We start from the raw sequence: 15,167 nt of genomic DNA on the forward strand, positions 1-15,167 counted from the left end.
GTACTCAGTACTGCTTTGGAAGAAAATGAGGTTAGAATGTTTGGGACAGTAGAGAGCGCTACATAAAAACTACTGACTATTGTCTGCACACTACTACGTCGTGTTTCGTACAGCACTCACTACTGACTATGAACATTTTTCTAATATTTGTACGAAACAGCAATCATTGCTGTTTTATTTTCTCCGTGTAACCTCCAAGAATTGATACATTTCTGTATTTTTCTCGTAAAACTGTCGGTAAATATTTTTAAAAAACTTATGGATGAAAGTAAACATATTAGTGATAAATTTGATTCAAAAAAATTAACACTTGTCCGACTTATTAAAGTTTATTAGTTAAAAGAAAAATAAATGCCGCCATTAGCCAATGTTAAATGTATATCTATATATTTATTTAAAATATTTATGGGGTTACACGTCACGGAATCCGAGGTCACTACATCCGCGACAAATTTAGGGAACTGGGTAAATAAGGATAAAGGGGAAGGGGGGACCTTTTTTGCTCAGTAGGAATTTTTTGGTAACTGAAAAAATAATAATTCAGACAGCCCGGGCCTATATACCAATTGATATGGCTCTTTACCGTAAGATGGACGGTGGCGTTGTTTGCTCGGTGGGTCTTATATACGTGACTGAATAAAGTAGTCAGTACTTGTCTCGGATAGCTTAACTGGTAGAGCCCTTGGCGCGTAACCGAGAGATCTGGGTTCGATTCCCAGTCTGGGCTGTCTGATTATTTTTTCAATTACGGAAAAATTCCCACTGAGTAGATCCCCCTCTTTCCCCTATCCGTTCTCTCCCAACTCCCTTAAAATTTGCTTTGATATGGCGACCGGGACTCGAACCCGGATCGTTCGGTTACGCGCCAAAGGCTCTACCAAGTTAAGCTATCCGAGACACTGTCCGTAACTACCATTCAGTCACCTATTAAGACCTGACTGAGCAAACGCCACCGTCCATCTTACGGTAAATGACAAATAAATTGTAGTTAAATTTGTCGTATAGACAAGTCAATGACGTAGTCATGGATACAACGTCGCGGATATAATGTCGCTGGATTTCGTGACGTATAACCATTTATGGTGCTTTTCATAATTTCTTCGCTTCATAATTTATACTTTAAGTAAGTAAGATCTACTAAATACTAAGCTTATGATGTTAAATAAACAAATATGATGGTATTTCATGTAAATCATATATCCCTATTCACTCCTCCCAAACCTATGAACACACGGAGAAAAAAGTATTGCTATTGTAGCGATCCGGTGGATCGTGAACGTAGTATTGTGATTAGCTCAAAACAGTATTGTCATTTTCACAATATTATAACCTGATATACTCAATACTTCGGATTCTTATATTAACTTGCCGTGGTATGTGAATATGTCAAAACGTATTGTGATCATAAAGAAACGTTTCCTTACTACGGCGAAACGGATCGTGATTATGACGATCCACGACGCCTTCAGCGCCACCACGCATAACCAAGTCTGAAACTTACGAGTGGATTTGTTTACAATTTTGGTAATGAAATAGTGATAATTACATAAATTAGTGAATTAATAATAATAGCGATATAGATGATTGGGTTGTTGATAAATTACTCGAGTGAAATTTTGAAAAACTTGTGTCGATTTTTGAAGGCTAGTAAAGAAATAAATCTTCTTATGTTAACTGTGTTAATGCTGTGTCCGTGGTTATTGTATATAATTCTACTGCGTTGATAAGGAAAAACAATGTACATTATATATTGTATTAAACAAATAAAATTTTTGTTTTCACAAAAGTCTTTTTTAGCATAAATGATTTGATCCCATACTGTTTTATACAAAAATATGTTATTGTATGAAATATGTACAATAATAAAGGAGTAAAAATTCCATTAAAAAATTTTTGTCTTATGATAAAAACATTCACCTCTTTTAAATGAATACTTTAATAATACAAATTTCTCGACTAATAATAATAATATTGGTAAAAATAAAAAAAAAGTCATATGAGATAAATTCCAACAGTATTGCTGTAAGTCATAATTTGAACATTTTTAAACCTAACCCAATTCTTGACTGTCATAATCTACACAAAAATTTTTAACTAATCAATCTACTAAAGGAATTTGGATTTATGTTAATGACAATATTATACCAAAAAAATAATAATCTGCAATAAAATATAATTAATATTTAATTCAAAACAACTAATCATCTATAAACCATAGCAATATAGACACTCGATATCCGAATCCATGTGGATCGTGATAATCACGATTCACTAGATTGGGCATATGCGCATTTAAAGTATAGTCATTCGGGGATTGTGATCATCACTATACTGTATCATGGTAATAGCAATACTTTTTTCTCCGTGCGGGAAACATTATGTTTTCCTCTATAGGATTTAAATGTACTATATCTATGTATGTATGTATGTATATTTATCTATATTTTTGGGAATAAATAAATAAAAATAAAAATAAATATTGAGAAAAATCATATGGTTACTGCTCTCCCCTTACCGCGCTAGAGTCGATACCTATCCCCACCCTGCCTAGCGCTCGTACTTCCTTAATAAACTTATCTCCCCTTCTAAATTTCTCACTTAATATCCAACATAAACCAAAAAAAAAAAAAATCCTAAATCATTAATATAATTTTCCCCTGGCTCTCGACAATTTATCACCCAATAAATACAACCGAGCTTCAAAGTCCAAGTACTTAATTAATAATCGTAATCACTGACTAAGATAACCCTTAAAAACCGCCAAAAAAAATTCTACTATTGATAAAAAACTTTGGCCGATACTCAGTCGTTAAATGCACCCAAGCTGCATAAAAAATTCCACTGGAGGTACTAGACTACTTAAAAAAAATTACCCGACAAATTAGACACAAGTCGCTTTATATCCAAGAACTATGTCAGGCGTTTTACTGCACGAGGGTCGATCGTACGGTGATATAGTAGTCGACGTGAAAGTATTAATGCTGGTGGTGGACGTGAGGGTGGTGGTGGCGGTAGTTGTGGTGGCGGTCGTGGTTTTGAAGGTGGCTGTTTTTTCCTTAGAAGCGGGGGCGGAATTCCGGGGCAGTGCGAGGGATTCCGCCCTGTCTAGGCTAACGAGGGCTGGGGGAGGTGCTCGAAAGTCTTTGGATCGCTGATGAAGGATCTTGGTGAAGCTCTCAGCGTTTCCGATGCTTGTTCTGCTGTCACGATGGCACTGGGATTTCCCCAAGGCCTCGAGTTTTTCCGCGTTGGTCAGGACACCAGGACGGCTGACGAGTGGCCGACAAAGAGGACGCGCAAGAACGTCCGTTCTGTCAAAGTGACAAATGCTCATCCCTTTGTCCCTGAGCAAAGGCCTAGCGAGAACATCCATCCGATCGAAGTGGCAAATACTCATCCCTCTCTCGCGCTGGAGCGGCCTTACAAGCACGTCTGTCCTGTCGAACTGACAAATACTCATCCCCCGTTCGCGCTGAAAGGACCTCGAGGGCTTTGAATAATCGTTTAAAGACTTCTGATTCATCACCGGAACAATCTCCTCTTCTGGCTCAATCACTTCTTCTATCTGACCCGGCTCCAAGTCATAGCTTCCTTCTGTTTTTCCTAATGATTGCAAGTTGACGGCGCTTCGTGTTCGACGGGGAAAATTACCGTTTTCGCTTAACATAGAGACGCTAGAGTCCACGAATACGCTGTTTTGCCGCGGACGAATTACTGCTTGACATTGCGAGTGGTCCACGCAGTGAATGTTAAATTTTGAACATGAGCGCAGCTGCAACACCAATAATTCTCCTTTTTATTAGATCTTTTTTTTTTTTTTTATTTATTTTATCAATCGCGCATAAAAATGATTTTGTTGAAATAACAAAAGACGGGATAGCTGAAAAATATGTTCTGGTAACAAATGAGTGTAGTTATAGTAACAAATCCATTGGTCGCATTAACAAAATATTTCAAGTTGTACTAACAAACCAATCTGTTAAATCACCAAATCAATTTGTTGTCCTAACGAAATCATTTTATTGCAATAACAAAACTAATTTGTTGCTAAAATATTTTTCAAATCAGATATCGCTGATTGTAGCATATTCTTAAATTATGGATTCTTATGAAATTTACTGTAACAAATTCATTTGTTATTTTAATAGAATAATTTTGCTGTTTCAACAAAAAAATTTGTTATACCAACTAAATTATTTTGTTAAATCTACTTAAAGATTTTGCTATAGTAACCAATTTGTTTTGTTGTTATAACATATCAATAACTTGCTATAACCTTAATTTTGTTATTTTAACATATAATTTGTTATCCTTATGTTCACAAATGCATTTGTTACTACAACATATCTTAGGTTATTTTAACAAAATTTTTTTCTGCGTGAATCGTTTATAGTTTTTATAAATATTGTTCACGCAGAAAAAAATTTTGTTAAGATAACCTAAGATATGTTGTGGTAACAAATGAATTTGTTAACATAGGGATAACAAATTATAAGTTAAAATAATAAAATTGAGGTTATAACAAAGTTATTGATATGTTATAACAACAAAACAGTTTCGTTACTATAGCAAAATCTTTAAGTTGATTCGACAAAATATTTTAGTTGGTATAACAAATTTTTTTGTTGAAACAGCAAAATTATTCTATTAAAATTAAACAAAGATAATTTGTTAAAGTGTTAAAGTAATTAAGAGAATACATAATTTAAAAATATGCTATAATTAGCTATAGCTGATGTGGAAAACATTTTAGCAACAAATTAGTTTTTTTATTGCAACTAAATCATTTTGTAACAGTAACAAAGATATTTTGTGACAGCAACAAAATGATTTTGTTAGGGCAACAAATTGATTTTGTGAATTAGCAAATTGGTTTGTTGGTACAACACTGTAAATCGAAGTGTTTTAAAAGTGACTACAAATGGGCATTTAACATGGGAAATTAAAACACATAAAAGTGTTTTAAAAGTGTCTACAATGCTTCAAGATAGGAACAAAACACTTTATGTGTGTTTTGTTAAAACACTTGGATTTACAGTGACCTTGAAACATTTTGTGAATGCAACTAATGGATTTGTTGCTATAACTACACTCATTTGTTACCAGACAAATTTTTCATTTATTCCGTCTTTTGTTATTTCAACAAAATCGTTTCATGCGTGTTGTGTTTATCAAATTATCAATTGGTAATCGCAATGGTAATTACACTAAAAAAAGATCGTGTATGTACTTGTTTTAATGTGACGATTATTTTCCAGAGCTTGATAAAGTCTTAAGAATAAAGACGAAATGTTGCAAATCAATGATTGTTTAAATTGATTTAACCATATTTTTCCACACGGAAAAAAGAAAACTCGAAAAATTACAGTATATAATGGCAACGTGGCGCTTCGTGATGAAAACTGGAAAAATTACAGTTTCAGATTGTAATTATTACAGATTTTAAAAGAATTACATAGTAGAGTGTAATATTTAGATTGAAAGCTCTGAATATTAAATTAAAAAATAGAATTTAGAAAAATGTTATTTCAAACTGTAATTTTTCTAGTTTTGATTACGACGGGACCGATTTTACATTGTATACTGTAATTATTCGAGTTTTCTTTTTTCCATGCAATTACCCGTGATCCTGATCATATTGTTGTTTATTAAACTGGAAGTGAACCATATCAAAAATGAATCAGATTTTTATTGTCATGCATTTCTCAGAGAGGCTCAAGCTAAGGGAATTTGTTCGAGAACTTCTGTAAATAAATAAGTCGAAATATTTTTAAACTTTTGATTGGCAATGTTAAATCTTTATCGAAAAGTTTCCCTCGTTAAACGATCAGCCCAATAAGTCTAATGGTGTTTGAGCTGTCGATAAAGTTTTGCTATCATTTTACGGAGAGAAAAAAATTCTTGGTTCTCTTTCAAACAAGCCAAGTTTTTGGAAAGTTAGATCGTTCTTTTTGATTCTTAATTCCTACTGGCAAAAAAATTTGTAACGATAGCAATTATTTATGTTCTTTTTTCTTTTTTTATATGTCGTATGCATCCAAAATTCTTTAAAATAAATATCAACGGTCTAATTAGCAATTTAGATGTAGCAATAGTCCAATTATAAAAAATACTCTGCCTTTATTAGATATTAAATTGTTTTTTAGAAAATTTGCTAATTAGAATGTCGATATGATGGATTTAAAAAATTTTTCTGACAAGTTTTTGGTAAAAATAAATTGGTCAGTCATTTTTAAATTTAAAAAAAATGAAACATTATTTAATAAGTATATTCTTCTGTTGGAAAATCTGAATGAATTATTAAAAAATCTATTGTATTAATATTAAAACACTACCAGACATTTGACTTTAACATTGTAAATATTTAGTATCACTAAAAGCGTATAATCAATATACCACAAACTAAAATTTCTACACGTACTAGGAATTTTTCAATAAAAAAATCAGCTCATAGTGTCAGTCGGCTGTCATTAATTATTAAAAAACATGTTTTTCATTAAAAAAATATTTCCATTAAAAATGAGGTAACTTTAAACCGACAACCTAAAATATTTAAAAAACTAGAAATTCAAGATTTTAAAGACTCAGAGTAAACAAAAGTTTATTTTACGATCGGAGGGCTAGAAAGTAGAGTCGTTTTTCTCGATTTTTATTGCCGGGCAGCGTGAATATCGCATAAACTGGCCAAGGATCCAGTGGGACTGATTGAGCTGAGACAGGGATGAAGTTTTGGCCTAGCGGATTACTAACAACCGCTGAGGGACAATAAACTGTTGGGAACGTATCCTGGTGATCTGACAGTTCTGTGTGTAGCATGCTTCGAATTCTCATGAGGTAAGCTGCTGGAGTAAACATGTTTTAGATGAATTTCCATAGACGAAAGATCTACGGCATATTTACGAATGACATCTACGTGGGTGTCGATGCCCATTACACACACGTACATACTGGAAATACAGAGGTTCTGATGACACATTCATCCACGTCCTGAGTCTATTTAGTATGGAGCTGGTCACTGGAATCGATGGATATGGATAGGGATATTTATCACAGAACTTTGCGCATAATATTAGGTGGTCGTGCGAATTGCACGGCGACCTCGTCTAAGCTAGTTATTATGGCCTTGTCATTATCTGCGAAAGATACAGACTTCTACTCCCATTTTACAACGTCACGTTTTATGATAAAAAAACACCGAGATATATCTTCTTTACTTTATTACCAAAATGTCAGATCTATAAAATATTAAATTTATTTTAATTAATGGGTTTCTTTTATCGTTAATTTATTCATTCAATTTTATTAATGATAAAACTTTTTTACAATTTTGCAGTTTATATTTTCATCATTATTATATTAAAAAAAAAAAAATTAGGTGTAGTTTTTAGTGTTGAATGCATCGAAATTCTATTCACGACAAAATTTAGTTATTTTGAGACATTGATTTAATTTTTTTCGCATTATCTACAAGGTTTTTAGGCTAAACAGTTAATTTGTTAAAAATTTTTTAGAAATTTAGAATTTTCAAATATAAACGTCCATTTTTTCGATTAGAATCGAGAATTTTAATAAAAAATCACTTTATTTTTGTCATAAATTTTATATTATAGATTTTATTGCCTGAAAATGATATCCGTACACTGATAGAAGGATTTGTTTATAGTTAGAAGTATTTATAAATATTTAACAAATCATTTATTAGAGACCATTTTTCAATCCTTAGCAAATATTTCTTAGTATTTAAAAAGATTTATTAATATTCAATAAATGAATATCAGATTTATTAAATACAAACAAATCATTTTAAATACTAAGAAATATTTGTTTAATACTAAAAGCTCTAATAAATGATTTGCTAACTATTAACAAATATTTTTTGATATAAATAAATCCTTCTATAAATGTGTTAAATAAATTTTCATTGGAATTCCATAATTGTGCTTGATCATAAACAATGTTTTTAATTGTCGCGATAATTCATCGAGAAATTGAGGTGAAATATTCTGAAGGTAAATTCGATGACCGTGAAAATTATTTCAGTCCAAAAAAATATTTGTTTACTATTTCATTTCATTCAATTTGGGTCAAAGTGACTCTATTGACCAAAACAATAAATATTCATCAAAAAAATCCTTCTTTTATTAACTCAGTAAAAATACTAAATTTAATCGACTCACCACTCTAAAAATAATTACTTGTTGACAGAAAAATGTTTAAAAAGCACTATATACTGTTGACGTTAAGCCTTATCATTCAGGTTTAGCAAAAATACGATGTGTGTTTAAAATTACCAAAAATTCCATCAGTAAATCATAATCTTGACTAATTTTATTTTTCAAACTTTAAATTGGACCTAAACAAACACCGAATAATGTTTTGACCTCAGATGCCTTGAGTTAGTATTATTTATTGAAAAAAAAATAAAAAATCCTTAAGTCAATTTCCTGAGAAAGTATTTTTTCGTGTATTATCATTATCACATTAATTTACTTTGATAAACATACAATGTTACTCTGCACTATATACAGTATATAGAGTACAGAGTGCCAAGAAAAACATTAAGAATAAATATGATAAATGTCAATCCGTTTTCTCATCTTCATCTCTTTTATATCCAAGTCACATTTTCGAACACGCTGGGGAATCATAAATTGTGACATTCATGCGTCGATAAATTTATATAGCACGTTTATGAACGAACGGACGTGAAATTGGTGTAAATTTACAATTGGCCGACGTTGGAGTTAAAAATGAATTGGAAATCACGGAAGAAAAAAAATTGAAATATTTAGCGAGCTTAATTTATCGTGAATCGTACGGAGCGATGATAAAACACACGGGGGAGGTGTTATGTCTTTGCACAGTAGTTCTGTATTCTGCAGGTAGAACGAAAAATTGAGTAGGAGGTTAAATTATACCTGGAGTACAGCATAGAGGAGGGTCGAGAGGAAAGGAAGATAAATGAGTTTCGGGTAGATAATATATATACATATATATTATGTGGATAGCATAGCATGATACCCGTTAACTACCAAGTGCCGCAGTGCACTTTCGCGATCCACAAGAATGAACACGTTTCAAATACTATGCTATGATTGTTGTTATTGCAGCAATGTTTCTCGTGACAATACAATATTTCAGTAATTTATACGTCGGTTAATTACAGCCCATGATATTGATTTCTGATTCGGAAAAATTTTAATGATACCGCAATAATTGAAACCCTAAATCAGAACCAACGTTCGGTTGATTAATTTACGACTATAACCTTTGTTTATTCAATAATGATAATAATTCATGTGTGTGAAACTAATTAAAGTTTGATAACTGGATGGTTTTTGGCAGTTGTGTTAGATTATTCAAACTTGCACTGATAGAAGGATTTATTAGCTATTAGTAATTTAATTTATTTGAAGACAATTATTTAATTTATTAGATTTTAATAAAAATTTTTTGACATTCAATAAATATTTATTTGGGAGGGTAGTACATTTATTAATAATTAATAAGTATTTATTAATAGTTAACAAATATTTTTTAACAGTTAATAAATATTTTGTTGAGTGAATTTGTTTCGCTTGCAATGTCATATCACGTTACAGATGCCATAAGGGCGTATAAAAATTATACGCCCTTATGGCACCCGGGAACCATAAGGGCGTATAAAATTTTTTGTTTGCATTTCTGCACATTTCAGACAAAAATACATCGATTCCCTAAAAAAAATTTTTTTATACGCCCTTATGGCTCCCGGAACCCACCTAGGATGCCATAAGGGCGTACCAAAAAAATTTTTTTTGGGAATCGACGTATTTTTGTATGAAACGTGCAGAAATGCAAAAAAAAATTTTTTTTCCTAACTAAAAATTTTCTTGGACTTAGAAAAAAAAAACAGAATTTTTATTATACGCCTTTATGGCATCTGAGATGGGTCCCGGAAGCCATAAGGGCGTATAAATATTTTTTTTTTGCATTTCTGCACATTTCAGACGAAACTACGTTGATTCCCGAAAAAAAATTTTTTATACGCCCTTATGGCTTTTCACCGGGACCTTTTGCCGGTATACGCCCTTATGGCATCTGGAACGCGATATGATATGAAGATTGCTTATAAACAAAAATCATCTTTATAAATTTTTGCATTAATTATATTACATTATAATAACGTTTATTGTAAAATACCAAATTCAATCACAGCTCATAATTATCTTTCATATTTTTAAATATTAAGAACGTTAATTTATTTAGTGAATTGAATTATTATCATGTATTCCAGCTATAGAGTTATGAAAAGTGTCAAAAGAAAATTGCTATTTTTGCTTTTTATTTTAAATAAATATTTGTTAACAGTTAACAAATATTCATTAACCATTAATAAATATTTATTAACAGTTAATAAATTGTACTTAATAAATTATTTATTAACTGTTAATAAATATTTGTTAACTGTTAACAAATATTTAAATCGTATTTAATTAATAGTTTATAAACTGTTAATAAATATTTATTAAATCCTATGAATTAAAAAAATCATTTATTAACAGTTAATAAAGCTTCTTAAATATAAACAAATCCTTCTATCAGTGTGCTTAATAATATTCCGGACGATCAAACCTACGATAGATTTTACACACAATAACCTAATATTTTGACACAGTTGAATTATTTAGTGATATTGATAAGTAATTTTTAAATAACGGATCCGAACCATTGATGCAGAATAAATATAGGGGAAGGGCGGGAAAAACGTGGTACTCTTTTACATGTAAAAGTGAACCCCGTTTTGCCCGCCATTCCTATAAATTGTAGATATTTTTCAAAATTTATCGACGCTGGCTATTATTCGGAAACTTTAAATTATTCAACATAAATAGTTGGGTATTATATATCTGGATTGTAATTCCGAACTTGTTGTTTATGGCCGCACAGCGTAATCAAATTCATAACTGTCCATATTTATGTTGTGAGAAAAAAAATATGTAAGTTATAGTTGGGACTAAAATACCCGCGGCCATTTGTTAAGTTATACTTTGCAGTATGCATAAGGTACAACAAAACAGGAGTGGAATATGAATTTGATTTACCGAGTGTTTGAAGAGTAGTTAATTATTGTAGACACAGAACACCTGCTATGCAGTATGTACAGTTTCTCAGTAAACTCAAGAGCAATGAATTCGTATGCAGTGTTCCAGTGCAGAAACCACAAGGGTCTTTTGCGTTAAAGTTAATCCGCGGTGTACTTTTGGCTAATGCCGCAGATTCTCACTTGCTATTTTAAACTTTTTGTTTGGATTTTATTAATATTTCGGCGGTTTTTTTTTGCGTGCAAATTTTAAACATCACCGCAGGGATATTTATCTCACATGTTTCAAACTAAAAGTTTGACTACATATGTAAAAATTAGAGAACAAATATTGGAATTTTTAAATAAAAACAACCAAAATTTTCAAACATTTTTAAAATTATCCAACTAATTTTTTATTTAATTTAATATCCTCGGAAAATAATGTAAAGGTCTTTTTTATGAAATTCCATTTCATAATTAAGTTTATTTAAAAGTTAATTGAGTTAAGTTATAATTACGTTGTTAACTAATGTATTGTCATCGGAGTAGAGCAAAATATGAAGAATAATTTAATTAAAATCTTTACTGTGTATGCATAATATATGTTTTAGGATTGATTCTCGGATTCGGTAAATCAATTCCAACAAAAGTTCTTTTTGTATGTCCAATTCAATTTAAACCGTACTTTCTGTTTGTCTAATTAAAGTTAAACTGAACTCGACTCGGAGACTTTGAACTAATTCTAACGAGCGTAACTTAATACAAATCGTTCTTCAACACATACAAAGATTTACTTTTATACACTGATAGAAGGATTTATTTATATTTAATATTTATCAACTGTTAATAAATGATTTTTTAACATCATTGGATTTAATAAATATTTATTAACAGTTAATAAATTATTTATTTAATACGATTTATTAAATGTTAATAAATATTTGCTAACAAGTAACAAATATTTATTAACAGTTAATAAGTAATTTATTAAGTATAATTTATTAACTGTTAATAAATATTTATTAATAGTTAATGAATATTTGTTAATTGTTAACAAATATTCATTTAAAATAAAAAGCAAAAATAGCAATTTTTTTTGACACTTTTTATAACCCTACAGCTGAAATACATGATAATAATTAAATTCATTAAATATATTAACGTTTTTAATACTTAAAAATATAAAAAATAATTATGAGCTGTGATAGAATTTGGTATTTTACAGTAAACGTTATTATAATGTAATATAGTTAATGCAAATAATTTATAAAGATGATTTTTGTTTATAAGCAATCTTCATATCATATGAAATTGCAAGCGAAACAAATTCACTCAACAAAATATTTATTAACTGTTAATAAATATTTTTTAACTATTAATAAATACTTATTAACTATTAATAAATGTACTATCCTCCCAAATAAATATTTATTGAATGTTAAAAAATATTTATTAAAATTTAATAAATAAAATAATTGTCTTCTAATAAATTAAATTATTACACTGATAGAAGGATTTGTTTATATTTAATAAGCTTTATTAACTGTTAATAAATGATTTTTTAACATCAGAGGATTTAATAAATATTTATTAACAGTTAATAAATTATTTATCAAATACGATTTATTAAATGTTAATAAATATTCGTTAACAGTTAACAAATATTTATTAACAGTTAATAAATATTTATTAATGGTTAATGAATATTTGTTCACTGTTAACGAATATTTATTTAAAATAAAAAGCAAAAATAGCAATTTTCTTTGACACTTTTTATAACCCTAAGCTGAAATACATGATAATAATTAAATTCATTAAATATATTAACGTTTTTAATACTTAAAAATATAAAAAATAATTATGAGCTGTGATAGAATTTGGTATTTTACAATAAACGTTATTATCTATATATATATATATATATATATATATATATATAGGAGACTTTCTATAGATATAGATAGTCACTCATCACGATATCTCTGGAACTATAAGACCTAGAGACTTGAAATTTGGCAGGAATATTCCTTTTGCCAAGTAGAGGTCAGCTAAGAACGGATTTCACGAAATTCCACCCACAAGGGGTTGTGGGGTGTTCACGAAAAAAAATTCATATTTTTCAATTATGGCTTTTAATAGTTCAAAACTTGGTCAGAATGTTTCAAATTACATTTAGAAATTTTTTAAAAACGAATTCTGTGACATTCCACCCCCCTGGCGTGCCCGTGCGTGGGCGTCAAATTAAGAAAAAATTCGTAAATTTCAATCTATAGCTATTAATACTTTGAAACATGGCCAGAATGTTTTTTTGGCGTTTTTGAGCTGTTAAGAATAAATTTTATTAAATTATACCCCCACATGTCCGTGCGTGGGCGTAAAATTAAAAGAAATTGTACCTTTTAATCTATAGCAGCTAAAGGATTGAAACTTGGCCAGATTGATTTTTTTGGAGTTTTTGAGCTGTAAAGAATGAATTTTATGAAATGCCACCCTCACAAATCCTTGCGTGGGCGTTAATTAAAAAATTATAAAATTCAATTCCTAAAGGATAATAAGAAGGCATTAAATATAAAAAAAATTAAAAATTTTTATATAAGGTAAAAGCCCTAATAGATGATCATGTACCATTATATGATCACTCTATGTATTTGTATACCTATATTTGTGAATATAGATATACAAATACACGTATATTGTACGCCACGCGAAGCGGGCGGGTAACGGCTAGTAATATAATATAGTTAATGCAAATAATTTATAAAGATGATTTTTGTTTATAAGTAATCTTCATATCATATGACATTGCAAGATTATTAACTGTTAATAAATATTTGTTAACTATTAATAAATACTTATTAACTATTAATAAATGTACTACCCTCCCAAATAAATATTTATTGAATGTTAAAAAATATTTCTTCAAATAAATCCTTAATAAATCCTTCTATCAGTGTATTTAAATGTTAATGTTATTTGCTTTAACAAAAAATTAAACACACAATAAAATAAAAAATATAATTCTGAATAATTGATCATTTTTCCAGCAGGCGCTCTTGAAATTAAAAGTCTGCAAAGCTCGATAATTGCCCGCTAAAGGATGAAAGACAAATGGAACAAAGCAATAAGATAAATTATCCTGAGCATCGACATTCCACTTCAATAATTATATTTAGTCCTTCCAAGCATTAAATTAAAAATAATAATTAGAATTTTTTACGCGAAAATTTTTATTGAAAATAAATATTTTACTTCTATTTCAATAAGCTATTGAACAGATTTGAAAATAATAAATGTCGCAGTAATTTGTTTTATAATTAAATTCACTGGGAAATTAATCAACAGCAAAGTCGCGGTTTCTAGAGTATTAGTGTGCTTTTAACTTAGACAGTAGCTTCGACAGCTATCAATATAATGTAGTTATAAATAGCTACGTTTAAAGAAACTGCTTTTATATTCTTTTTAAAGCTACGAATTTTTAAAATGTTGTATAAACCTCATTTAATTTTCATGCCACTGAATAAGCAATTGAAAACTTTGGATTACTTTTAAATTTTACTGTCTTTTTTTTTCTATCTATAGAAAATTCTATTTTAGTTTTCTCGTGTGCAAATATTATAATTTTACTAGATTTCATTATCGAGAAATTTTTTTTTTAATAAATACTAAAATATTATCTTATACACATAGTGTTTTCTCATATCAACATTATTCGGGTAAGCAAAGTGGAGATAAAATTTTTTTGGCAAGTAAATAAATATCCACATATTATATTTGCGTGTGTAATAAAAGAAGCTTATGTATCCACACGTTTATGCATTCATGTTGCGTCATATTTTTTATTTAAGAGATTTACACAGACTCGAAATAGATCGTACGAAAAATGAAGTACCCGAAAAGAAAAAGAAATTAAACACACATGTGTATACTACAGTACATCAGTAAATTCCACTTAAAATCCCGGTTTATATGTTGTTATTCCCTTGTTAAGTCTTGGAAAGTTTACAAATTCGAATAATTGTCAAGGGAAAAAAAATAATATAATATATCCACAAAGTTTAATATTTTTCCGGCTTAAATTAAACTGAATTAATTCTTCCAAAAA

At 29.5% G+C, this 15,167-nt stretch overlaps 1 protein-coding gene across 3 annotated transcripts in view; it reads right to left on the minus strand.

Annotated features, from left to right (window-relative positions):
• Nucleotides 1-848: 848 nt before the first annotated feature.
• Nucleotides 849-15,167, minus strand: part of LOC123261836 — a 38,057-nt gene continuing 23,738 nt past the window's right edge. For all 3 annotated transcript variants that reach the window (XM_044723687.1, XM_044723697.1, XM_044723677.1), the window contains one exon: nt 849-3,772. In XM_044723687.1, coding sequence (XP_044579622.1) covers nt 2,882-3,772 — 891 coding nt within the window. In that variant the 3' untranslated portion in view covers nt 849-2,881. The remainder of the gene's footprint in view (nt 3,773-15,167) is intronic.

Source organism: Cotesia glomerata, linkage group LG1 (assembly GCF_020080835.1).
Source record: "Cotesia glomerata isolate CgM1 linkage group LG1, MPM_Cglom_v2.3, whole genome shotgun sequence".
Lineage (NCBI taxonomy): Eukaryota > Metazoa > Arthropoda > Insecta > Hymenoptera > Braconidae > Cotesia > Cotesia glomerata.